Genomic DNA, 27214 nt, shown 5'->3' with positions numbered 1-27214 from the left:
ATGGTTATATGATACTTATATTGTTGTGTAATTTACATTTTTTAATAAATTATGAACCCTCTTCCTTCTTAACAAATATTCATCTACATTACCATTACTAATGGCAACATATGTAATAAAAATGTATTATATTTTATTTAATGACTCCTATTGTGAATTATTTAGGAATATCCAATATTTATTATAATAGACCATAGTGTTTTTTTAAATTAAGATGTAGTCAAATTCTATTTTTGTTATTGTTTTCTAAAAAGTTGTTTTTAAAATTATGTTGCTTTGAAATTATTGATTTAGAACAGTGGTTCTCAACCTTCCTAATGCCGCGACCCTTTAATACAGTTCCTCATGTTGTGGTGAACCCCAACCATAAAATTATTTTCGTTGCTACTTCATAACTGTAATGTTGCTACTGTTATGAATTGTAAATATCTGATATGCAGGACGTATTTTCATTGTTACAAATTGAACATAATTAAAACATAGTGATTAATCACAAAAACAATATGTAATTATATACGTTTTCCGATGGTCTTAGGCGACCCCTGTGAAAGGGTCGTTCGACCCCCAAAGGGGTCGCGACCCACAGGTTGAGAACCACTGATTTAGGAGACGCTCATTTACTTCAAATTTGGCTATGGTTTATCGCGAGTGATCTTGTGAGCTTCGATAATTTTGGAAAAGAAGTAAATCTAAGTAAAAAACTTTTCAAATACAGTGGGGCCTTGACTTACGAGTGTCCCAACTAACGAGTTTTTTGAGATACCAGCTGTCTCTCCGCCGATTTTTTGCATTGAGTTGACGGAGTAATTTGAGTTAACGAGCTCCTTAACGAGCTCGGTCTCAGAACGAATTAAACTCGTAAGTCAAGGCGCCACTGTACATGTTACACTTAACAAAAGAGAAATCGCGGTCCCATAAGCCCGAAAAGTTTACGTCTTTTCCTCCAGTCGTGGCTCACACTCTCCTTTCATAACTAAGCCGGGCGGGGTGGCAGCCTTCGCCTACCACCGCTCAGCCCCATCCCAGGTACCAGACAGCGGACCGGACAGGGCCGCACCCCCAATGCTGGGAGGAATTATAGTAGCGATGGACCGGATGTGTGCGTGGAAGTGACTGAAGTCAACTCACGACCGATTGGTTCTCCCGAGTGGACCTGAGTCTCCTTTCGCCTGCCACTGGCCGCGTGGTTTGTCTATTTAAATAGTCCCCGCCCCCTAGAGAAGCCGGGTCCCGAAGCTTCACTTCTCCTTCATTCCTATTGGCCAGAGTTTCAGTCCATCATCTTCTTGCGCCTGTCGATTGGTCGTTGGGGCTGGGAACCTGCCCTCCCTCCCGCGGCTTAGAGGACAGTGGGGAAGGCGGGTGGTGGGGCTGGGGGCCTGAGGCGGCGGTACCGGCGCTGTTGGCGGCAGCAGAGGCCGTGGCGGAAGCCGCACGGTGAGTCCGGAGCCTGGCACCGACCCCTCCAGGGCGGCGGAGTGTCCAAACCCACAGCCAGTCTGGTCCGGGTTGGGGGGACGGGGAAGCCGCCCGCCGGGATGCGGGGTACCCTCAGAGACGGCACCCTGGAGTTGAGCACCGCCGCAGCCCAGGTCCCCCACCCTGTGAGGCAGCGCCCACCTCCTCCCGGGTCCCCGAACCTCTGAGTCCGCCGCGCGCCCGTGGCGCCGCGAAGGCCGGCCCAGGAGCCCCGGGACTGCCGCGACGCCTTTGCGTCCACCTCCCAATTGTCTTCAGGGGGACCGGCGCCGGGGTCAGCCCCTTGCACTCCAACCTGGAGGCTCCGTGGGCTCCGTTCCCCGAGTCCGAGCTCGGTCCCCTCCTCAGGCTCCGTCCTCGTGCCTCCCCCGCTCCCATCCCAGGCTCAGCCTCCCAACTTCGGCTCCTTTCTGAAGCCTTCGCCAGGGTCCTCCGGATGTCTGCCTGCCAGTGCTTCCATTGACATTTGCGAGGAGCCGGGGGCCCGTGGGTCTCGGCCGGACCGAGAGAGGCCGGTGCCTTCCCGGGAATGGACGTTTCCTGCCTCTGGCAGAGGCGGCCGCGCACCCTGTGGCGGGTTTCTGGGTTTCCTCTCCCCAGAGGGTGACACTTCTTTTGCAGTCATTTTCTTGGCACTGGAGTATTGAAAAGCTTTTAAAAGCATTTACTCCTTGTTTATTTTTTCTTTCTCAGCATCACAAATTCTTTCAAAATAAGAATTTTGAAAAACTGGTTTTCTAATATAATCTGGACATACGTAGGAGATATGTATTTATGTAGGTGTACATGTAACTATGTATGTAATACGTATAATGTTTATAATGTGTATAATATATGTGTAGGTATATATATAACATATAATGTATGTGAAGACATATATATGTATATATATGTAACATATGTTGGCTGAGCCCTATTATGGCCGCTTTATTGCGGTTGCCTGATTATTTGTATTCACCCCCAGGTTGTAAGCTCATGGAGAGAAGAGACGGTACCTAATGCAGGAATGAATGAATGCTCTCGGGGTCCTTTCAAGTATTAGTATTCTATAGACCCGCACTGTCCAATGCCGTGCCACCAGCCACATGTGGCGTAGCGTGTTTGAAATGTGACTCGTCCAAACTGAGATTGTTGTAAGTGTAAGATGCACACTAGATTTTAGACATTCGGTACAAAAAAAAAAGGATGGAAATATATCCATGTTTGATATTAATAACATTGAAGTGATATTTTGGATATATTGTATTAAATAAAGTTCATTTCACCTGTTTCTTTTTACTTTTTTTATATGGCTACTAGGAAATTTAAAGTTACATTTGTATTTTATTTCTGTTGGACCGTGTTGCTATAGAATAATTACTCTCTTTAAATTGAACTCTTTGAGGAAAGAGGTAGTTGTAGGTATGATTTATTCTCTCTTACCTCCCCACTTTTAGTACCTGGCTCTCTGCCATGTGCATCGTAGTAATAATGATAATAATAGCTAACAATTTTAAGAACTCGCGGTGTGCCCAGCACTTTTTAACATGTATTAACTTACTTAGTCCTCACATCAACCCTATGAGTTAGGTACTATTATTGCCCAGTGGCAGTTAAGGAAATCGACATTTTAAGTATTTTCTCAAGGTATATAATTTGGGGTTGGATTCAAACTCAGTAGCCTGGCTCCACAGCCCACAATTTGACCCTCTTACTATGCTGCCTCTTCTAAACATGAGTCATTGTTGAATAAATAGAGGCTTTCTACATGGTCCTCAGCGAGGTCTCCCTACCTGACGTGGACAGGGTGGAGATCTGTGTTGAGGAACGGGGCCATAAATAAGTTTATCGCCGTAGTTTGTTATCTAGAATATTAAAGGAAGCTTTTCTCCACAGAACCTCAGGGCAAGATGCTTGGAACCGGACCCGCGGCCGCCGCCGCAGCTGCCATGGTATCTAGCAATGTGAGCATCCTGCAGCAGTTTGCCAGCGGCCTGAAGAGCCGGAATGAGGAGACCAGGGCCAAAGCTGCCAAGGAGCTCCAGCACTATGTCACCATGGAGCTTCGAGAGGTGGGGGCTTCTGTGATTTGGGGCCATTCGTTATGGATGTTTGGGCTAAGTGCACCATCCCTGGCTTAGATTTCGTTGGACAGCTAAGTAAGATTCTATCTCAGAAAGGCACCCACTTTCTCACTTCCCTAAAATATGCAGGTTCCTTTGCTGTGGTTATACCTTTCTGTGGCCTCTCGGTGTTGTGACACTTTAGGAATCAGCTTAGAGTCAGCTGTTTTAAAATTTTTCTTTTTTCTTTTTCACATTGCATTGATTCAGTGTGAAAATCACAGACCTTTGATTCTTTTTGCCTGATAACATTGGTTGGGGTGGGTTGGAAGAGCTTGGGGTTTTTAAAATAGAGACCAAACTGGAGGTCGGGGATATTGTCTTATTCGTTCTTACATCCCTGGTACTAGGTAGATCCGAGGACAGGACCCTCGGAGTATACTCAATAGTATTTGTTAAATAAATAGATGAATTACGAGTTCAGTTGCTCTATAGTTTATAGAAATGGGAAGTGCCTTTGTTATGTTCGGTTTAAACCGTACCTTCTGATACCTGTCAGGTCCTGTTTTTTGGAAACCACGCCACCAGCACCATTACCATCATCAGGGAGACATTAGAAATTGTTCTGAGTACATCTTCCTTTGCAGATGAGTCAAGAGGAGTCTACTCGCTTCTATGATCAGCTGAACCATCACATTTTTGAACTGGTTTCCAGCTCAGATGCCAATGAGAGGAAAGGTGGCATCTTGGCCATAGGTAAGGACGGAGTCTCTGGTGAGAGTATCAACTGGGAACAAAGGACCGTTCACCTTTGTGTCCACTGCACCCCATATCTGCTGCTTATTAGATGCTTAGTTCATATTCGTTTATTGAATTTTAAGGAGCTCGGTGGCTTTCCATGTACTTATTTAGGTATTAATTATAGCAATAGTCCTGGCACGTAGGCAAAGCAAGTATTTTCAGATATGGAGTCTCAGAACCATGAAGCAACTTTTCTAGGCCAGACAGTGTGCCAGAGCTGAGACTAAAAGCCAGCTTTCTTTCCACCACCCCACGTAGCTCTTTGCAGGTTTTAATTCCTCTGTAGAGTAATATCTGCCATGAGGCTCATGAATGGAAAAGTAGAGTTGGGACAGTGAACAAAAGGCAGGTAAGTTTCAACTCCCAGAGGTGGTCATCCAGCCTGCGATTTAATTTTCAGTCCCAGTTTCTTTTCCTTTTCTTGAGAAAACAAGTTATATATACTAAAATGAGAGCATTTTGCTTTATGCAAATATCCTTGTACAAATATCAAGTCTGTTGGTTAAAATGAAAAGTGTCTGCATTGCGTACCGTCTGGACATTACAGTGTGTACTCAGAGTGAAAGGAAGGGGTCCTGCCAGCTTTCCTTTCAAGGCAGCACCCTTTCCTGGACCGCATGTGTTCACCCTCACCTTTTGCCTTTCTCTTTTCCAGCCAGCCTCATAGGAGTGGAAGGTGGGAATGCCACCCGAATCGGGCGATTTGCTAATTATCTTCGGAACCTCCTCCCCTCTAATGACCCAGTTGTCATGGAAATGGCATCCAAGGCCATTGGTCGCCTCGCCATGGCAGGGGACACTTTTACCGCTGAGTATGTGGAGTTTGAGGTGAAGCGAGCCCTGGAATGGCTGGGCGCTGACCGCAACGAGGGCCGGAGACACGCAGCTGTGAGTGCCTGCAGGAGCACAGCCAGCCAGGCCTAGAGAGCGATGGCACTCTGTCGGGATCCCTCACACAATGTGCTTAGGTCCCCGAGGGGCAGAGAATGAGAGGGGATGCTCCAGGCAGAGAAACTGCTTCTTGGTGGCCTTGGGTTCTGTCCGGAATTCCTTTCTATCTTCACCCTGAGCTTTGCACCTGAAGAGGAAACTTAAAAGTTGCTTTTCATTGCTTGAGAGGCAGCCCTACGTGCAGTGTTTATCCTGAGCTCTGATTTTCTAGAATCTAAATTACAAGAGCCATAGCAAGAGAAGAAGCCACAGCCAAAAGGCTCCAAAGCCCCAGACAGCTGTACTATCCGCATGATCCCTACCATGTCTTTGCCAAGGTCTCTGCATCTACTGGGGGAATACGGAAGAACTGGGATTAAGAGAGGAGCAGGGGGAGTAGATACCTTCACCACCCCCAGTGGGAGAGTTGGTCAGCCTTTCCTGTTTATTTTGTAGACATTTGTTCATTGGTTGGTGCTTAGCCCAAACTTCCTCTTTTCCCATTGGCTGTTCTGCATTTGGGGGAGTGGTAGCTTATCCTCTTCTTCTGGGGGTACATCTTCCGTGGTTTTCGAAGCTTGTCCCTGAGGCTGGTTTGTTGGGCTAGGACGCCATGCTGTGAGATAGGAGAGTCTGTCTTCAAGAGGGAGAATTTGGACATGAATGTGATGGGGGGGTCACAGGCATCAGTCAGATCCTTTCCAGTCAGCTCCCTCATGAGGAGGCAGCACCACAAGGAGGGAGAATGGTGTGGGGGAGGGGCCCGCATTGGGACCCTGGTTCAAGTCTTGGCCTTGCCGTTTCCTAACTCTATAGCTTGGGGCAACCTCTGATCTTTACTTTCTTTCACTGCCGAGTGAAAATAATAGCTAGATTAGGTATTAAAGTGGATTTTTCATTCATTCAATAAGTGTTTATTGAAAACTTGCTATATTCTATGTATGGGGCTAGGCTGTCAGTAGAACAGGATACAAAACAAAACAAGCCTGCCCCTCCAGAGCTTGTGTTCTAACATTACCAGCATCGTGTGTAAGCACTCTAGGATAATGAACACGGATGTTTGATTAGTTTTCCTTTCCTTCCTAGAGCCCCAGAATTCCCAAGTCTGCTCTTTTTCTGATGTACATAGGTTCTAGGAAGCCAGAAGCTATATTCCTGAGAGGACAAAACTGTGTAATACAGCTTGGCTGGTGTGGCTCAGTGGTTGAGCATTGACTTATGAACCAGGAGGTCATGGTTCAATTCCCCGTCAGGGCACATGCATGGGTTTTGGGCTCAATCCCTAGTAGGCGATGTGCAGGAGGCAGCTGATCAATGATTCTCATTGATGTTTCTATCTCCTCCCACTCCCTCTCTGAAATCAACTTTTAAAAAAAACATTAAAAAAGTTCTGTGATACAGATGAGAGTTCTCAGTGTGCCTTGTTCTCCTAGGTTCTGGTTCTCCGTGAGCTGGCCATCAGCGTCCCCACCTTCTTCTTCCAGCAAGTGCAGCCCTTCTTTGACAACATTTTCGTGGCTGTGTGGGACCCCAAGCAGGCCATCCGTGAAGGAGCTGTCGCCGCCCTTCGTGCCTGTCTGATTCTCACCACCCAGCGGGAGCCAAAGGAGATGCAGAAGCCTCAGTGGTACAGGGTGAGGAGATGGCTCTGTTCCAGCCGCTAGCAAAGCACATGCACAAAGAGTATCTCCGGGCCTTGGGCAGCAACAGGCCCCTTGCCACACAGCAAGTTTGTTTTGGTCTCATGATTTTTTTAAGCTCAGTGTACGAGTAAATCAACAGTTATTTTATTATTTCAATAAAGCAAAGATTCATGGGTAGCATACCATTATTTCATGTACTACTAAGACTGAAAATATGATGCCAATTAAACTGTGACTCAGTGCCTTGTCAGCAATAATAAGATATCTCTTTTCAGATACCTTAAAATAGGAAAAAAGGGGTGTCTCAGAATCGATGAAATACGGTTAATACTAATTTAGAAAGTGCCAGTTCTCTCTCCTCTAGAATGTTGAGCCCTGTGCTGATTGCTGTTGACAAGAGAATTTACTAAGGAGCCTGTACAACAGAAAGAGCCCTGAACATGGGGTTGGAGACTTGGGTTCTAGTTTTGGCTTTTCTATGTGACCTGGGACAAGTCACGTAATTTCGTTGAGCCTCTGTTTTTTATTTATTAAAATAGGGCTGTAATGGTATCTGCCTCGTGGTATTGGGAGAGTTGAAGCTAAATTAAAGGCGAGAGCTTGGTGAGTTAGTATTATCGATGATACTGGTACAAAGCACTGGGCAGGCACGCTAACTCCTCCGAACCCCCATATAGATGGGGTCTGCCTGTGTCCTCTCTAATTTTGGATGTTGGGTAATGAAGGCATTCTCTCTCTCTACATAGCACACGTTTGAAGAAGCAGAGAAAGGGTTTGATGAGACCTTGGCCAAGGAGAAGGGCATGAACCGGGATGATCGGATCCATGGAGCTTTGCTGATCCTCAACGAGCTGGTCCGAATCAGCAGCATGGAGGGAGAGGTGAGAAGCTGTGTCGGGAGTCCAGGCTTCTCCCTGACGCCCTGAGCCAGACAAAGCAAGGTCCTTGTCTCACGGAGCTGACATTTTGTAGGGGAAACAGGCAGTAAACAAATTACTTTACATTCTGTAGCCTCATTTTCTTCACTTTTGACAGGATTTTACTCACCTCATTGAGTTCCTGGGAGGTTTCTTGATGCATAGTGGGGATTCCTTAAATGGTAGCCCTCAGAGATTTGCCCAGCCATATATGACGTGGTGCTTTCCACGGTAGCCCCGACGGCTCTGGGACCTTTGTTTCCTCCCAGTAACACAGGACAATATCTCCTAACTCATAGATTTAAGTGAAATGCTCTTACTGTGGTACTTTATAAATCCCCAAGAACTATCCAGATGTAAGGTATTGTAATTTCCTAATACTATGGGCAAGCTACATTATGTATTAAGAGCTAGAATAATGCAGCATGAATAAAACATTTCATTCTAGCAGGGGGAGACAGACAATGCACAAATAAGTAAATCTGTACCGTGTATCTTACAGCAATGAATGCTATGGAGAAAAGTAGGGCCGGGAAAGGGAATAGGGATGCTCGCATGGATTAAGGATTATCTTTTAAAATACGGTGATGTTTGAGCACAGACATGGGAGAGGTGAGAAAAAAAGCCATACAAGTACCTGGAGAAGAGCAGTCAGGCAGCTGATTCTGCAGGCACAAAGGCCTGAGGAGACAGGAGTAGGCCGCTCTGTTTGGGAAGCAGCAGGGTCACCATTGTGGCTGAGCAGAGTGGGAGAAGGGAGGAGGTGGGAGAGGGGGTTGGAGGAATGCCTGAGGCAGGGTGGGGGCACATCACATAAGGTCTCAGAAGCCAGGCTGTAGACTTTGTGAAGTGGGAAGCTATTAATGGTTTTAAGCAGTGGAGTGGCATTTGACTCATGTTTCAAAAGGATCGCTCTGGCCACTGCGTTGAAAATGGCTTATCGAAGGGGCAAGGGTTGAAGCCAGGAATCTAGTTCAGAGAGAACTGCAGCAGTCTTAGCAGGGGACCTTTGTGGCCTGGACCATAGTGGCAGCTATAGGGGTACCAGGGGTGGCTGGGTTCTGAATTTGGGATTTGGAGGTCGATGGGAGAGAGAAGGGCCCAGGTGTTTGGCCTGGGAAACTGGGATTGCCATTTACTGAGCGGGAAGATGGAGATGGGAGGGGCAGGTTAGAGTGGCTACAGGGTGGAGGGCATCTCAGGATGGTAGCTTCAGCTAACATTGGAGAAGAGATAGTGTCTGAGAACCCAAGGTCAAGAGATGAGGAGCAACCATGGCGGGAAAGCTCTAGGTCCAAGAAGCCAAGTGAAGAAAGAGTTCCAGGGAGGAGGAAATAGTAAGTTGGATCAAATGCTGTAGATAAGTCACATAAGTAGAGGCCTGAGAACTGGCCTTCAGATTTAGCAGCGTAAGAGTCATTGGTGACCTTGACAGGAATAGGAGACAAGATTTGGCGAGGAGGGTTGGGGTGGAATCTGTGTTGAGAAAAGTTTGGAAGTTTAGAAAATTGTTTTATATCCTCATTTTGGACTGTTGGAGGGTGAATTGCTAAGCAGCCCTTTGAACAGGGAATAGATGTGAGTTCTGTGCCAGCCAGCGTATTGCACACCTCCTATGGAATTCCTAGGGTTCTTAGAGAATGATTTGCCTAAGTTGTTTCTACCTGGGTTTCCGGCCAGAAGCAAGAGAGTAGACTGGCCTTAACAGGATGCTGGAGCGGGGCTGCCCCTCACCTTAGCAAGAGACCTCCTTGCTGTGACTCGGGTCTGTAGGCAAAGCAATTTGCAAATCAGCTTTCCCAAACCAACTTGGGGTGGGGGGAGGGCGAGTTCTTGGCAGTCGAATCCTACTGCTTCTTTATTGTTCAGTAGGTGGTGCTCTTTTACCTAAATTAGAACAAAATTTTGTTCTAATTTGTTACCCCAGTAGGTGGCCTCCTGTAGGGTTCTGGGGAAACCTTCATCCTAAAGTTGAAGAGTGGCCACCGTCCACTTTGGAGCTAGTTTCTTTCAGGGTCGGGCACATGTGCTGCTCTGTAGGCTCACGGTGCCTGGGCAAATGCTACTTGTAAGTAAAGGTGGTGTTTTCCCCCCTACATATATAGCGCCTGAGAGAAGAAATGGAAGAAATAACACAGCAGCAGTTGGTACATGACAAGTACTGCAAAGATCTCATGGGCTTCGGAACGAAACCTCGTCACATTACCCCCTTCACCAGTTTCCAGGCTGTACAGCCGCAGCCGTCAAACGCCTTGGTGGGACTGCTGGGGTACAGCTCTCACCAAAGCCTTATGGGATTTGGGGCTTCTCCCAGCCCAGCTAAGTCCACTCTGGTGGAGAGCCGGTGTTGCAGAGACTTGATGGAGGAGAAATTTGATCAGGTAGGTGGCAAGAGGCCCGCTCCCTCCTTCCAAGCTCCACACCTCCCTTTCCTTCGCCAACCCTGTACCCTTCCTCTCTCAGGTGTGCCAGTGGGTGCTGAAATGCAGGAATAGCAAGAACTCGCTGATTCAAATGACAATCCTTAATTTGTTACCCCGCTTGGCCGCCTTCCGACCTTCTGCCTTCACAGGTGAGGATGTCCGTGGAAGACATCATTACCCACTTAAGGGTAATTAAACAGAGAAGTGATTCCAAAAAGTTATGTCTGCTTCTCATTTGAAGCAATGCCAACTAGAGGCTAGTCTCTGGTTTCTTTGCCTCCTGTCCAGTTTCAGTCGTATTAGTTCAGGTTTTCTATAGATGTCTGAGGTAGCAGAACGTGTAGGCACAGAGGCAGTTCTAGAGCCAAGCAAATTCTCAGGTATGGAAGCCAACAACAAGGTCATGAGTGGACTAAAAAGCGACCAAAGGAAGGGAGTTGCATTTTAGATACTTGGTGGGGCAGGGAGGACTGGGCAACTGTCCTGCTTCTGCCTCTGAGGAGGTCACTGAGATGCCTCTCCGCTCACAGGAAGAAAGGGCTGAATGTCCCAGAGGCGGGTTTCGTGGATAATAGACGGTGGGTTCCCATACTCCGCCCTTTGTCAGTGGGAAGTGAATTCCTGGCTCCTGAAGGTGGCCCAACGCAGATACTGGCTTCCCCGAGGCCTTCCTGGTTTACTCCAGCTAGAAATATTCCTTGCCTCTTCCATGATAGCCCCAGCTGTGCAAAGGCTTGTGCATCACCTGGGGTGAATCCTGCCTCTGTCTGTAGCTGAGGTTTTGGACAGTAACATTAAAACAGCAATCTTTGCATCACAAGGTGAACTGCAGTAATGCCTGAGCACCTGCTCTAAGTGCCTGGCACAGAGCAAGCCCTCCAAAATGGGAACTATTACTGCTGCCTCTAGGTACTTCACATCCATTTTAGAAATTAGGTAAGGGTGACAATTACAGTACTGCTCCAGTTGCCTGCTCATATTTATGTCCTGTTTCACCTCTGTATGTGCTGAGTGTAGAGGCCCCATCTGGGACATGTCCTTGTGCTTCATTGTGGTGCACACTGAAGCATTCAGGACCAAGTAAGAGCCCGGAGTGTAAGTGGAAGGCCAGCCTGACCCTCGGCAGATGCCATTCCCTAGCACAGACTCATTTCACACCACCCAGATGCAAGCAGGAGAAATATAGAGCTGTTGAGCTGTTAAATGTGCTTTGTGCGAGAACAGAACTGTATCGCCTAAGGACAAGACAATTAGCCACATAAAATCAATAAACCAGAGAGAAATGATATTATGAAAATCACCCCTATTTTTTCAGCTTTCCATTCTTCCCACTTGATACCAGCAGCTTTTTTCTTTCTAATGACCAGACATGCCCCAGTTCAGTAGAGCTGTAAATGATCTTGGGTTGAAAGTCTGTGGTTCAAAAGAAAACCCGAATAACTAGGCCAGATTTGATGAAAGTCTGGCATGGTGTGGAAGCAGTTCCCCTAGTATGTTCCAAAGGCTGCCGGCAGCAGAACACAAAGGCTCAGAGGGCCCCTGGGTTATTCTTTTGAAGTGGATTTTTGTTGTTTTATTAAATAATATACTAAAATATGCCATTGAAATTCATCTGGGCAGCCTCCAAAGTACATGTCTCATCAGGAAAGTGCTGCCTATTTAAAGTTTGTAGTTTAGAAGTCATTGCTCGAATTTCCTGATGATGTCAGCTTTCTGAACATCAAAAATACCCTAAGATTGATTGGGTTGGAATCTCTAACAAAGTCAGATTCCTAATCTCTTAGGGTGCTAAATCTAGAAAAGGAACTTCTCTTGAGTTAGGTCCATTTCCTGCTGAACTGCTGTTCCCCTTTGCAAAGGCCTGGTTTTCCTTGATGATGCACTCTGGTGGTAGGGTCGCGTCACTGTGGCCGTTTTCAAGCCCCAGCATGCTTTAATGTCATTTGCTCACAAGAGCTGTGGGAGAAGACGTGTCTTGTTAGAATAAATATAGTGATGTGTACATGCTGTTTGAGAGTCTAATGCACTGTCTCCTAACGGTGGTTCAGAAGCCCTCGACACCCCTAACTTTCTAATGGATGTGTGGTCCTTCCCTCTCTGCTGTTATGTGCTTCTGGTGCCAATTAAATGGAACAGAAGAAACATAAGAAGAGGCAAGAATCAAGAAATTCCAGCCTTTACAGGAGTAATAACACTTTAGCTTAAATTGCCCAAGAATCATCTACCCATGCACATTGGCTAATGTAAACTTAATGAACACACACATGTGGATTTCCAAATTACAGACTCAATCTTGTTCTGTTAAATATAACTGTAACAGGAATCTCTAGGCCAGCGGTTCTCAATCTGTGGGTCACGACCCCTTTGCGGGTCGAACGACCCTTTCACAGGGGTCGCCTAAGACCATCGGAAAACACATATATAATTACATATTGTTTTTTGTGATTAATCACTATGCTTTAATTATGTTCAATTTGTAACAATGAAATTGGGGGTCACCACAACATGAGGAACTGTATTAAAGGGTCGCGGCATTAGGAAGGTTGAGAACCACTGCTCTAGGTAATGGCAGTGATTTCTAGGCCTAACCTAAATGGAATGGCCTGTTTATTGCAAATAGTATTTAATATTACTTTAAATTTTCAATACAATATAAAATAGTTTAGGTGATCCTCTTTGTTTTTAAACAAGATGTAACATATATTCCTTAAACAGGAGGATGTAATCTTTTCCTCAAAATATAACGCTAATGGAACAATTATGTGATATTGTTTTGGAGACCCTATAAGTTTTGTGGGTTTTTCTAATTAAAAAAAAAAAGTTATATTTTTAGTATTTCCAAAAGGTGTATTTGAAGAGTGATTATCAAGCATAAGTCATTGGTTATTTAGTACATCCTCTAAATTCTTCTTACCATCTTTCTAACAGGCATTTTTAATATATTCTTAAATCTAAGTGATTTATGGGAACTCTGGCCTTTGACATACAGACCAACCCTGACCTTGAGCCATACACTTTGTCTTTTCTGTACGCAGATACCCAGTACCTCCAGGATACCATGAACCATGTCCTAAGCTGTGTCAAGAAGGAGAAGGAACGGACAGCAGCCTTCCAAGCCCTGGGGCTCCTTTCTGTGGCAGTGAGGTCTGAGTTCAAGATCTACTTACCTCGTGTGCTGGACATCATCCGAGCAGCCTTGCCCCCTAAGGACTTTGCCCATAAGTAAGCATCTCTGTTTTGATTTCCCCTGCCACCCTAGTTGGGAGAGAAAGGATGCACCATCCATCTCCATGGAGCTTAAGTCCATTCTCTGTCTCCTTAACCTCCATGTCATAGCAAAATCATATAAAGAACAGCCTTCCTCAGTTGAGCGCCAACCTTTTTCCAATGAAATGGCATTGATATTTTTGGGTTGATTGAATACCCTGTGAGGATGTTAGATGCCAGTGCTGTTTTCAATATTATTACTCACTGGGAATCACCTGGTTTTGCTCTTTTCTCTGGCTTTCAAAGGTCTTAATTTGATATAAGACCTAAAGAGAGACTCCTAGACTGGAACTTAGTTGGATGAGTTATTCCATCTCTTGAAACTTTCCAATGAATCAAGCATGAAGACAACCATTAGCACCACCAAGATGGATAGGCCAGGGTGACTTCTCTCAGTCTGGGGCGGGGGGCGCGGTCAGTGTTCATTAGAATTGTGTCTTTATATTTTCCTGTATTAGTAGCAAGGATTGTTCTGGCCAATTAATAGGGAGAAGAATTTCTTTCCATAGAATGGCTGTGCCCTGCACTGATGGTCCCTAATGCACACATTGTTCAGTTTGCTTCCTAAATAGGTACGTTGGCCAGCACCACACTAAACCACATGGTGCCATTTGTGTGAATTGGGGAAAGGGGCCCCTTCCTCAAGACACTTTACCAATACTGCCATCTGCTGGATTGTTTTAAATGCTGTGGACAGATCTACAGTGACTGTGGTGTGATGGACCCCCTAGAATTGTGCAGTAGATAACCTGCATGTGTGGTGACCCTACCTGGGTAACTGGCCCTCCTTGCCCCAAGGCAGTTTTGAGGTGGGGCCTCACAGAATGATGTTGTGTCTAAACTAGCCCCTCTCTGGTTCTCTGCAGGAGACAGAAGGCAATGCAGGTGGATGCCACAGTGTTCACCTGCATCAGCATGCTGGCTCGGGCAATGGGGCCAGGCATCCAGCAGGATATCAAGGAGCTGCTGGAGCCTATGCTGGCAGTGGGACTGAGGTGGGTGTCAGAAACCTCGGCTTTCCCTGTCTCTGGTAGAGGCATGAGCCATAGGATTGTGACTGTGTTGAATGAGCGAGGCATGATTGTTTGCACGCTAAATTGGATAGGTAGGATAGTTCTCACTAAACGTAGGCTAGTTTCAAATCCTGGTTTCGTCACTAGCTAGCTCTGTGATCCTCAGTTACTTTACTTCTCTGAGCCTCGATTTTCTCACCTGAAATGTGAGTATAATAGCAATTCCTGCTGTCTAGGGTTCGGAGGATTAAGTGAAAGCGTTCATGAAATAGCCACTCTTAGCACAGTGCCTTGCATATAAGAAGTGCCAAATTAATGTTTGCAGCTATCGTTTATATGTTTATTGGGAAAATTGCTTAAGCTCTCTACACTAGTTCTCTTCATCTATAACAGGGGTGGGGAACCTTTTTCTCCCAGGGGTCATTTGGATAGTTTATAGCATCATTCTTGGGCCATACAAAATTATCAACTTAAAAATTAGCCTGCTATATTTGGTCAAACATTTAATTAACTCACCCCTAATGCCTTGGCAGGGCCAGACCAAATGATTTCTCATGCCTTATATGGCCCACAGGCCAGACATTCCCCACCCCTCATCTATAAAACAAGGACAATGCTCTCAATCTGACTCCCAGGTTGTTTATTGAGACTTGGCCTTCTACAGTGGTCGAATTATGTTCAGCAAGTTCTCTCATGGCAAAAACCAGAAACGCATTGTTTTGAAATCTGTGACCAGGCCAAGAGAGTTCAGAACACGTATTCTGTAGTGTCCTATCTACTTTAAAGACCAAGAGTGAAGGGGCCCGATCCCCTTGCTGGACAAGGAGGCTTGTTTCTTCCCAAGAACAGACTGAATGTCATGTATACAACCCATGGATGACTGGTGTCCTCCTTCTCAGCCCCGCCCTCACAGCTGTGCTCTACGACCTGAGCCGTCAGATTCCACAGCTAAAGAAGGACATCCAAGATGGGCTACTGAAGATGCTATCCCTGGTCCTCATGCACAAGCCCCTCCGGCACCCAGGCATGCCCAAGGGCCTGGCCCATCAGCTGGCTTCCCCTGGCCTCACAACCCTCCCTGAGGCCAGTGATGTGGGCAGCATTACTCTTGCCCTTCGAACTCTTGGCAGCTTTGAATTTGAAGGTAAGAAATTGCAATAGATCTTGCAAAGATAGTGAGTGATGCTGGGAACCTTGAGAAAGAAATGAGGGTGTCTAGAATTCCTGGATCTTGCTAGGGGCCTTGGAGACAGGGGAGCTGCCTCTGTAGCAGCTCATCTTTCCTAGAGTCTTTCTGTACATTGTTAATTCCTACTGCTTGTTTCTTTGTCCCATACTGCGTTTTGGGGCAGATGGTGTTTCAGGAAAAGTGTGCTTTGGTCCAAGGAACTAATGCTTCAGAGATGGAAAAGTCAGAGATGGATCCCCTAGGCCCCATCTCCGGGTAGCTAAGATGGTACTTAATGCTTTAACATGTGTGAGCATGGGCTTTGGGTGTTTGTATTCCTGTGGCTGTGTGATTTCCAAGAGCACTATGCTGTGTAGTTTAGTTTGGAATTCCAAGCTGCAGGTAAACCCCACTAATTCCCTAGAAAGATTTAGTTCAGGAAAGAAAAATGGACACTTTTTGAAATTTAAGATCGTGTAGGCGGTCTTAGTCAAGCCTATAGGGAAACAAGCAAGTACCAAAAGCCTGAATGGCATGCGGTCTGAATACAGACAGCCATCTGTGTTTCCCCATTGCAGTTCCTTCATCACATTGATTAACATCCAGGACAGTTTCTTTGTAATGAATAGAAAGTAGCTATATTTAAACCCAGCCTACAACAGACTCTCTTTTTGGTCTTTAAATCAGGAACTAAAATAGACAAGGTAAATTTGATCAAGAATTGTTTTACTCTCTGGGGTTGGGTCAGAATAAAACAAAATGATTTATTCTCTGAAGAGAATAAAAGACAGTTAGAATGGGAGAATGCCTTTTTTCTGTCTCCTGGCTCCTCTGCCTCCCTTCTGCCTTTCTAATGATTGAAAGCTCATTGTTAGGAAGAGTTCTGGGTCAATGTCTTGCTGATCAATATCTTGTTGAAAATTGAATTAGTAGCTACAAAGTGGAAAATGCAGCTAGCAAGTTGCAGACCTGCTGTCTGAAGCAGCAGTGATTGTTCTGTTTTCTCTCTGCTTTATATCCAGGACACTCCCTGACCCAGTTTGTCCGCCACTGTGCGGATCATTTCCTGAACAGTGAGCACAAGGAGATCCGCATGGAAGCCGCCCGCACCTGCTCCCGCCTGCTCACGCCCTCTGTCCACCTCATCAGCGGCCACGCACACGTGGTTAGCCAGACTGCAGTGCAAGTGGTGGCAGACGTGCTCAGCAAGCTGCTCGTGGTTGGGATAACAGATCCCGGTAAAGTTTATTAGACAGAAGCAGTCGCGGGAAGCTTAGAGGTTTGGGGCAGTTTCATGGCATGGCCTCTCCAGAGACCTTCAGCCTCATGACATTCAGCTCTTTCTCTGCCAAGGTGTTAGGTTTGGCTGCTCCATCCTATTGTTGTAAGATAACCTGTCTTTAATTCTATTCTCTTTGTTCCTGTGAGTAGAGAAAGGAACGACAGGTTAGATGAGAGAAGGGTATCTGGAATCCTCTCACGAGGCTGACGGCAGTGGAGGGAACACTGGGGAAGGGCTGGAAGGATGAGCGCATTGAAGAGGTATTCAAAGGCTCGCTTGTTCTTGCAGACCCTGACATTCGCTACTGTGTCTTGGCATCCCTGGATGAGCGCTTTGATGCACACCTGGCCCAGGCAGAGAATTTGCAGGCCCTGTTTGTGGCCCTGAATGACCAGGTGTTTGAGATCCGGGAGCTGGCCATCTGCACGGTGGGCCGGCTCAGTAGCATGAACCCAGCCTTCGTCATGCCTTTCCTGCGCAAGATGCTCATCCAGGTAATGATATGACAGTCAAAGCTAGAGGCACTGGGAGAGGACTTTTCTCACCACAGCTGTTGGGAGAAAGAGAATTTAAAGACAGGATTGAGATGCCTGGTAAAAGCCAAATTTGGCTCCAAAGTCCACGTTTCCCCGGCTTTACAATTGGCAATTCTAGTGTTTATCACCTCAATAAGTCTCTTGTCAGTATGACTCCAGTGTGCCTCTTAGTCCAGACTAACCTCTCACACAGCTCTTTTTCCTGGCAAGTCACCAGCGATTCTATTTCTTGGCACTCTTCGCCGCAGATGGTCTTCCCAGCACCTCTCTATCCTTCCAGGCTCCTGCTTTTCTTGCTGATGCTAGGTTAAGCACAGAGGCCAAATATGAGGTTCCAACATTGTTTCTCATAGTTATTGTTCCTGGTCTGTGGGCCCTGGCTTTCATTCTTAAACAGTGTGAGATGCCAAACTAAGCTGCTTGGACTAGAGCCTGCGGTAAATCCAGATTGACATTGCTGGTAGAGCCAGTAGGATTTTCTATTCTGGCTGAAACCTGTCTTGACCTACCCAAGTAAGTTTTCTGGCCTCCTGTGAGCGATGCGTGGTTCAGTCCTTCCTGCCTCCAGTTACTTCCACCCACCTTTTCTGGGTCTCAGTGTGGCTCACCCAGTCTTTTCCTGTCCCCCCATTTCTACCCTGTCCCCACCTCACCCTCTGCTTCCTGACTCTCCCCCATAGTTTCTTTTTAAATAAATACTTTTCGTAACATATAAAGAACTTAAACTCAGAAAATCGTTAATATATGTAATTTTTACCCTAGAGAAACGTTATTTATTCACAATTTGTCATAATTAAAGTGACCATAAATTATATCGTCATTCAATAAATTAGAAGATTTTACAGTGGCCCTTCTATTTTTAGCCTAATAGTTTACTTATTTAACTGCTGGCTAGGCCTGTGTTAGGAATACCTACTGTTTTGTCTTTTAAAAATACTTAAGGTTTTGGGAAGAAAAAGAAATCATTGTTGAACCTGTAGTTCAAATCATGCTAAATAAGCTTGATGTAGAAATATCTCCTAGTGAGAACAGCAGTGTGTTAATCCAGTTAACAGACCTTTTGAGCACCTATGTGTTCCAAGGTGTTCCAATTGTGCTGGGAGCAGGCCAGGTGGAGCCTGTGTTCTCTAGGAGCTGACAGTAACCTACCAGGCCGCCTCACTGTGCTGGTACTGGGGAGCCTGAAGCACCAGTGAGCGCGCATATCAGGACTGGTCTTAGCCTCCGAAACTCCAAAGTTTAAGTAATCGTTCTTGTTTTGAAGATGCAGTTTTTTCCGAGATGAAGTGCACATTTTCATGCCTTGATAGGGACATTACCTAAACGTGCTTCAGCCTTTTCTTGCTGCCGTGGTCATCGAGGTGGGCATTGGGTATTGTGATTAAGGTGCAGTGATGCTCTCTAGCTCTAGAGGTGAGTTTGGGGTACTTTAATTTGGCCCTGTGTTGCCCCAGAGAGTCGTGCTCCCCTCACTGGTACCCATTTCTTCCCAGTCAGCCATCTCTCCTTGCTGTTGTGGGTCTGTTCTTAATATTCCACTCCATCCTCTCTCGCTGCTGTCTGCTGTGACAGGAAAAACAGGCTGCTAAGAGGATCCAGAAAGTCAGGATTAATCTTAAGTCAGTAACCAAGACAAAATGTAACACCACATTGTGGACTCCTCCTCTGGGTAGCAGTTAGCCTGAGCTTTGTTTTTTCACTTTCCTCACTTTTCAGAAATTTCCTCTGGCAACTTCAACTCTTCAGAAGTCTGTCTATAATAAGTTCTTAGCCCGGCCGGCGTGGCTCAGTGGTTGAGCTTGGACATATGAACCAGGAGGTCACGGGTTCGATTCCTGTTCAAGGCACATGCCTGGGTTGCAGGCTCAATCCCCATTGTGGGGTGTGCAGGAGGCAGCTGATCAATGGTTCTTTCTCATCATTGATGTTTCCTTCTCTCTCTCCCTCTCCCTTCTTTGAATGCAATTAAAAAATATATTTTTTAAAAGTTCTTTTTTTTTTATAGCAAAGGTGGAAATTTATTAAGAACAAGTACAGACTCCCACGTGAGGAAAGAGAAAGATTCTCACAGCACAGACTCCCACGTGGGGAGGGGGAAAGAGTCCCCTAAAAAGTTCTTAATGTCTGTGTCACCATGAGCATAATGTGTGATTTGCTAGTGCTTGAAGGATGTCGGTACAATCATGTTATCTCTGTTCATTAAGGTCCTTGGAGATTGATTCTATTGTCATAATCCCTAACTATTTGGGTTTACCTAGATGTGCCTGAAGCCACTACTGAATATCGGTATTTCTCTCAACATCATAGCTGTTCTGACTATTCTCTGATTCCTTTGTCATTATTTATAGGCACTCTTAGTAATTTGCTGTCTGGACAAAGATTTTTTCCAGCAGAGAGCCCTTCCTTCATTCCTCATTTCTGCAAAACACTGTTCACAGCTATCCCTTCTCAGTCTTTTGTGACTGTGCTGCACTGTTAAAAGCTGTGCTCTGGAGAGGACTGTGGGACCTTGGGTGGTGTGATGAGGAGATGGGGCTGGTTTCAAACAGTTTGTCTTTCAGTCACTGCTGTCTCCAAGACTGAGCTGCAGAAATGTCCTTTACGTATAGAGTTATTTATTCACAATTTGATTTCTTTTTCTTCCCAAAACCTTAAGTATTTTTAAAAGACAAAACAGTAGGTATTCCTAACACAGGCCTAGCCAGCAGTTAAATAAGTAAACTATTAGGCTAAAAATAGAAGGGCCACCTACCTCATCCACAGTGGAGTTCTGGTTCCTTCTCCTGTCCACACTTTCCCTTTGGCACGCAGTTCCTCTCTGCAATTTCCTCTGCTGCAGTGAGCCTTTCTTCCCTGCAGATTTTGACAGAGCTGGAGCACAGCGGTATTGGAAGAATCAAAGAGCAGAGTGCCCGCATGCTGGGCCACCTAGTCTCCAACGCTCCCCGACTCATCCGCCCTTACATGGAGCCTATTCTGAAGGTAACTCACGACAGACAGACTGGCACTTGTTCTGGGGTGTCTTAGGCCTGCTCATTTGGGGTGATGAGACTGTTTCAGTGCTCACTGGAATGATGAACAAACTGGACAATTTCTTTGGTCCCAGGGACAAAGGCCACATCAAGCACTCTCAGTTAAAGAATCCCAAGAATCTCACAGATTGCAGCAGAAGGTTCTCCTTATAAGAGATATGCTTCAAGCACATCCTCAAATGTGTGCTTGGAAAGAAGTAGGTGGTTTGCAGCGTAAAACAGCTCCCCCAAAATGACCAAAAAAAAATGAGCTTTAAAATCTGAAACAACATTCAAATTTGAACATGTTAGAGCCATGTACTGCCTTTCATAACTTATGTGAATTATGGCAGATGATCACACAGATATAATTTAGAGGAGGCATGGAAAAAGTTTTTAAATCATGGCACTTCCCAGCTCTGTCATGTGTCAAACTTGTGCACAGTATGGAGAAAAGTTTGAAAATCCACTTTCCAGAGAAATCCTGGCTTCATAAACCTAGCAGTAATTTACCCATGACTGAGATTTTCTCTGTGTGAAGTTTGCTTTTATAAAAGAAAGGTTTCTCGTAGACTAACCTGCATTCAGTTTCTCATACTTTGTTTCCATAGGCTTTAATTTTGAAACTGAAGGATCCAGACCCTGATCCAAACCCAGGTGTGATCAATAATGTCTTGGCTACAATAGGAGAGTTGGCCCAGGTAAGGAGACAACTGCCTTTTCCATTGGATGGAAAGAATACTCTTTCACCTCCAAGGAAGTCCAAATACTTCTTAATGTCACAATTTCTAATTTTATCCACTCCCTCTTTTTCATGTTGTAGGTTAGCGGCCTAGAAATGAGGAAGTGGGTTGATGAACTTTTTATTATCATCATGGACATGCTCCAGGACTCCTCTCTGTTGGCCAAAAGGCAGGTGAGTATCACTGAATCCTGACGGAAGGACAGATTCCATGAGGCCAGGGCCTTGTCTCTCTCAGTCACCTCAGTGTCTCCAGCTAGCATCTAGCACATAATATGTACTCTGGAATATTTGCTGAATGAGAAAAGGGAAGAAAGACTTGGAGCCAGAATTAGCTGTCATCCTGGCTAGGAGTCACTTTCAGTAAGGATCATGGCTGACCAGTGCCATTTCCTCTAGACAAAAGAAAATGCAAATCATCTCTCATGGCCCCAGCCCCTAAAGGGAAAAGGAAAGCCTTGGCCTTGGGCTGTGGATGCCAGCAGAGCTTTAGCCCGCCCTCCCCAGCTTGGCTTCCTGTTAGTCATTGAGGTCATTAGGTGACTAGACTAAAATTAAGAGCAGTTTTAATTTCCTTTTGAGTCAGACTTCTATTATTCAGTGAAGCTATGTAAGGGCTATGGATTTCCTTTGGGAAAGGTGGGACTGTTGTTTCCTTTTTGATTTAGTGATTGTCATAATGGTTTATAGCCTTGTTTTTATGTCCCAACTCTCAGGATTTCTGTTCATGCGTAGTGTCTTTACTGGAAATTCCTATTGGCTCAACTCACCATGTGAGCTTTTGTCTATCCAGGTGGCCCTGTGGACCCTGGGACAGTTGGTGGCCAGCACTGGCTATGTGGTGGAGCCCTACAGAAAGTACCCCACTTTGCTTGAGGTGCTGCTGAATTTCCTGAAGACTGAGCAGAACCAGGGCACACGGAGAGAGGTAGGGAGCATGGCATGCTTAGTCTTCAAAGACTTTGCTGGGAAAATGGAGAGAGAGACACAAAAGTTTGTGGCATTAACATGCTCTGACAATGTTGATTAGACTTCCTGTCCCTCTCCATTCTGTTCATGTAGCTGGTCACTGGGTATGAATTAGATATCATGGAACATGAGAAGAATGCCCCTGCGAGCTGTTGTAATCAGATGTTTTGATGAATGATTTCTTTTTCCTTCCCCTTCCCCACCCAGGCCATTCGGGTGTTAGGGCTTTTGGGGGCCTTGGACCCCTACAAGCACAAAGTGAACATTGGCATGATCGACCAGTCCCGGGACGCTTCTGCTGTCAGCCTGTCAGAATCCAAATCAAGTCAGGATTCCTGTAAGTTGAGGGGACCCATGAGAGACTTGCCAAGTGTTTACCTCGCAGAGCCCTTGCCAGCTATGTTTAGAAAGAGCTGGATAACTATGAAATTAGAGCATATTGACTTTCTTTGCAACTTTGAATGAAAAGTCAGTAGTTTCCTCTTGAATCTTATCAGGAATGCTGCTTCCCTGTGCTCCAGAGTCCTCATATCTATCCAGGTTCTTTGTCAAGGGTCAACAGGCTAAGTCTATACTCACATTTTTTGGGCCGATGAGAGAGATGTAAAATACCACCCCAACATTTCTGTTCACATCTCATGCTTTGTTAGTGCTTCTCTATTTTCTATTCCCATGGCACCCAAGGAGGAAGAGGGTAGAATTTAATTGATAGGAAAATCTGAGGAAAGGCTCAGGAGCCTGGAAACACGAGTAGCAATCAGATTCCAGGGCTCTTCTGTCCATCAAGTGGTCTGGCCCTAGAGCCTCTTTGCCTTTGGACATATTGCCTAAGACAGTGATGGCGAACCTATGACACGCGTGTCAGAGGTGACGCGCGAACTCATTTTTTTGGTTGATTTTTCTTTGTTAAATGGCATTTAAATATATAAAATAAATATCAAAAATATAAGTCTTTGTTTTACTATGGTTGCAAATATCAAAAAATTTCTATATGTGACACGGCACCAGAGTTAAGTTAGGGTTTTTCAAAATGCTGACATGCCGAGCTCAAAAGGTTCGCCATCATTGGCCTAAGAGCTTGGATAGGGTGTGGGGATGCAGGAGAATTTAAAAAATAATAATAATTTTTATTGAATTTAGAGAGGAAGGGAGAGAGAGAAACATTAATGATGAGAGAGAATTCTTGATTGGCTGCCTCCTGCACGTCCCCTACTGGGGATTGAGCCTGCAACCCAGGCATGTGCCCTTGACTGGAATCGAACCTGGGACTCTTTAGTCCGCAGGCCAACGCTCTATCCACTGAGCCAAATGGGCTAGGGTGAGAATTTTCTAATCATACCCATTGTTCATCACGGCAGGCTTATTTCCAAGTGTGGAAGTTCACCAATGACTCTCCCACTATCCAGCAAAATGTTTTTTACCCAAAATAAAATAATTTGTTCCTAAGTTCTATGGATGGGATCATGTTGCTTCCAATTTGTTCTTCCATATTATTGAAGTGTACCTGTGATGTTTCCCTGTCAAGAGCAGAGCCTGAGCCATGTCTCTCCATGTGTTCCCCTTACTCAGCAATGCCAATCATCCAGTCTTACCCTGTCCTTACTGTACCATAAACCACCCACCCCAAGTCTTTGAGATCCTTTTTCAGGTCAGGTAGCATTTGCCACTCACTTGTCTCAGTTGCCGTGGAGACCAAGCAACTGCTGAACAGATGTTTGCCTAATTTAATTCCCTTTATTTTCATTTGGGAGAGTAATTATTTTTATAGATGGTTTCAGCTACAAAGTTGTGAACTGTACTGGTAAGAAGCAATTTAAAGGAAACCCATCATGTACTGTTTTAGGCTCTAGTGGTTTAGGTAATAGGAAAGCCAAAAACTGTTTAGTCCTTGATGCTGAGGATCTATCCACTGGTTCCTACTATATCCTGTATTTCCAATGGTGTTGGACCAAGGGAGAAGGATATGAATGCTCATGGCAGTCAGGAGGTTTTTTTATTGTTGTTAACCAAACCATGCTTTGCCTGAAGTCAGTCGTGTCATGTACAGCTCATGATTCTCGTTGTCCTGTCCTAGCTGACTACAGCACCAGTGAAATGCTGGTCAACATGGGAAACCTGCCTCTGGACGAATTCTACCCAGCCGTGTCCATGGTGGCCCTGATGCGGATCTTCCGAGACCAGTCCCTCTCGCACCATCACACCATGGTTGTCCAGGCCATCACCTTCATCTTCAAGTCCCTGGGGCTCAAGTGTGTGCAGTTCCTGCCCCAGGTCATGCCCACATACCTGAATGTCATTCGGGTCTGTGATGGGGCCATCCGGGAAGTAAGTAGCTAAAACTTCAACCCTTGCTCCTCCCTGCTCTAAGCCACACCTGAATGGAAGGTTCGTCTGTTCCTAAGCTTCCTAATAATGCACTCTGCTGGCTCTTGAACCTGATGCCTCTCCTCTTCCTGTTTTTCCTCCAGAGTAGATTTTCTATCTTCTTTCAGGTTTTGTATAACAAAAATTTAACTAAAGAACCATATACTTAGAGGCTCATGTTCCTCGATGTCTGTAATGTACTTTTATAGGAACCATTTCACGAAAACTGTCTGCAGTGATTCTGTGAGGAGGTGGCCAGGAAATAGGTAGGGATAGCTCTACTGAGTTAAACCTGTGCCATGCAGTGACCAGTTCTAACCACCTTAGAATCCAGTGGTGTCCCTGTCATTAGAAACAACTAAATTCGCTTTAAGCCCAATCCCGTATGTCCTGTCAATCTCACCTCTTCAGTTAATGAGTTCTGTAATTTTGTTACTCACTATTTAAAGTACTTTATTTATCCCCAACTTAGCCAGGTTTCAGATTGTGAGTAAGAGTGAAAATATGTATGTTCATCACTATTCTTTCTTTCTTCCTTTTTTTAAAAAAATATATTTTATTGATTTCTTACAGAGAGGAAGGGGGAGGGACAGAGAGCTAAAAACATCGATTAGAGAGATACATCGATCAGCCGCCTCCTGCACACTCCCCACTGGGGAAATGCGTGCAACCAAGGTACATGCCCTTGACCAGAATCGAACCCGGAACCCTTGAGTCTGAAGGCCGACGCTCTATCCACTGAGCCAAACCAGTTAGGGCACTAAATTATTCTTGATAATGGAGGGCAGCAAAGACATAAGAGAGCTATAAAAATACTTTGGGGATAAAAGTCTTTTGGGGGAAGGGCATTTAGAATATGATTTACTTAATATAGAAGATCATAACAAAATAAAAACTACACCCTGAAGACCTCTTTTACCTGGAAAGTACTTGGGGTTTCCCTTCCCTAAGTCCTCCTTATTCCCAACTTTATTTAGTGGATGGCATTTTTACTTACAGTTGCAAGGTATCAACCTAAATAGAATTTCCTTATCCCATCCCTTCCCCAATTTGCTTGCTGTTTTAATTTCTTAGAGGCAGTTAACTTAATAATTAAGACCTAATTAATTGAGTTAATTACTGAAAATGCATTTCAGTGCCCATAATTGTATTATATAGCTGTATTTATTTTTAGAAAGTAATTGGTAGTGAATTAGAGTTGAATAAACAAAAGGTACATTTATAGTTGATTAAAGTTTTTTGTTGACTTTGGAGTCTGGTGACTTAAGAAATTCTTCAGTGATAGCTGACATTCATTGAGCACTTGGCAGTATTCATGTTCCTGTTCTAGTGCTTTCCAGGTATTATCCCATTTAACTCTTGCAGCAAGCCTGTGAGACAAAGACTATTATCTCCGTTTTTCCTCTGAAGGAGGAAATGAAGGCTGGGCGCAGAGAAGTGAAATAAAGTTCACAAAACTAATAGGTGCTAGAATGGCTCACACTAGTCAGTCTGGCCCCAAAGCCCCTGCTCTGCAGGAACTGGTGTGCCTGATGTATGAAGCCATTGACGGTTATTTCTAGCCCCCGCTACTATCACCACCAAATGTTTTAAAACTTTGAACTTAGTAGATAGAATGGTGTGGAAACTGATTCCATTGTTGTCTTTATTCATTCACATGGGCTTCAGGTGAACCTGGGAGTTCTGCGTCCTTCCTGGTGCCAATGTGCTGACCTCTTCTCTGTTTCAGTTTCTGTTCCAGCAGCTGGGAATGTTGGTGTCCTTTGTGAAGAGCCACATCAGACCTTATATGGATGAAATAGTCACCCTCATGAGAGTAAGTAGAAATTAATGCCTTGGTCTGCTCATCAGTGTTGGGTCTGTGAACTCGGAGCAGGTTTGGATAAGGTGGACATTCTTCCATGGGTCCTGGTAGAACTCTTACAACCCAAGTATAAGCTGGAGGAAGGTGTCCCACTGACTTAGGAAAGGGGGCAGAGGGTTATTGCTGCAGGCTCCCAGGTACAAAAGAACCGGTGTGAAGTCTGCAGAGGAATCCTGGGGCAATTGTTCTGCCAGAAATAGGCTCTTGAGTTCTTTGCCTCACACACAACAAAGCAATTTCACTTAATATCACAACAGTGCTTTGCTATTCCCATGAAAGCCCTCTTTCTAACTGCCCATAAAACCAGGGGCCTGAGAGCTCTGGGGACTGGGTCTCCTGTGCTCTTGAGTATGATGGACTCCTGTCAGGCACCGAGGAAGAAGGTGCTGCTTCCCCTGCTGCCTTCAAAGGCAAAAATGCTGCCTCTGACTGCAGTGGCACATGCAGAAAGGCTCACGTCCCAGGCTTTATAACGTGCTTTCAGCAGGTGCAGGACTCCCCATTGATGGCAATAGAGATTTTCTATTTGAGTGTGAGGCCTGCTTCCTGCTGTTCTATATAATTTAAATGTCTCTGTTGGGAAGGTTGCTTGCAGAGAGGGCTGTGTCCTCAAAGAATTAGAAGACAATTCTCCCATTGATTTCTTTTCTTCTATACCAGCCCTTTGTAGTTAGTTTGGAAGAAGCAGCAGGACTAAAATCAAAGTGGCTGGCTTCAAAAATGGAACTTCCCGAAACTGGGTCTCAGAACTGAAAACTCCTCC

The 27214-nt window shown here is 45.2% G+C and overlaps 1 protein-coding gene across 3 annotated transcripts in view; it reads left to right on the top strand.

Annotated features, from left to right (window-relative positions):
- The first annotated feature begins 1359 nt into the window (after window positions 1-1359).
- MTOR (mechanistic target of rapamycin kinase) overlaps window positions 1360-27214 on the top strand; it is a 114233-nt gene continuing 88378 nt past the window's right edge. Inside the window, exons 1-20 of one of the 3 annotated variants that reach the window (XM_070404073.1) lie at window positions 1360-1437; window positions 3355-3530; window positions 4169-4277; window positions 4978-5210; window positions 6686-6886; window positions 7642-7776; window positions 9918-10193; window positions 10276-10384; window positions 13271-13457; window positions 14369-14497; window positions 15415-15659; window positions 16706-16921; window positions 17254-17459; window positions 20361-20483; window positions 21124-21213; window positions 21336-21428; window positions 22048-22182; window positions 22431-22560; window positions 24298-24548; window positions 26317-26403. In XM_070404073.1, the coding sequence (XP_070260174.1) occupies window positions 3369-3530; window positions 4169-4277; window positions 4978-5210; window positions 6686-6886; window positions 7642-7776; window positions 9918-10193; window positions 10276-10384; window positions 13271-13457; window positions 14369-14497; window positions 15415-15659; window positions 16706-16921; window positions 17254-17459; window positions 20361-20483; window positions 21124-21213; window positions 21336-21428; window positions 22048-22182; window positions 22431-22560; window positions 24298-24548; window positions 26317-26403 (3117 nt within the window). In that variant the 5' untranslated portion in view covers window positions 1360-1437; window positions 3355-3368. Of the gene's footprint in view, window positions 1438-2455; window positions 2613-3354; window positions 3531-4168; window positions 4278-4977; window positions 5211-6685; window positions 6887-7641; window positions 7777-9917; window positions 10194-10275; window positions 10385-13270; window positions 13458-14368; window positions 14498-15414; window positions 15660-16705; window positions 16922-17253; window positions 17460-20360; window positions 20484-21123; window positions 21214-21335; window positions 21429-22047; window positions 22183-22430; window positions 22561-24297; window positions 24549-26316; window positions 26404-27214 lie in introns of those variants that run through there. The other 2 variants (XM_070404074.1, XM_070404075.1) reach the window with 2 other exon arrangements.

The sequence above is a fragment of the Myotis yumanensis genome, unplaced genomic scaffold (genome assembly GCF_028538775.1).
Source record: "Myotis yumanensis isolate MYYU_CA2020_CCGP unplaced genomic scaffold, mMyoYum1.0.hap1 SCAF_2, whole genome shotgun sequence".
Taxonomy (NCBI): Eukaryota; Metazoa; Chordata; class Mammalia; order Chiroptera; family Vespertilionidae; genus Myotis; species Myotis yumanensis.
This window is presented reverse-complemented; position numbering and strand designations above follow the sequence as displayed.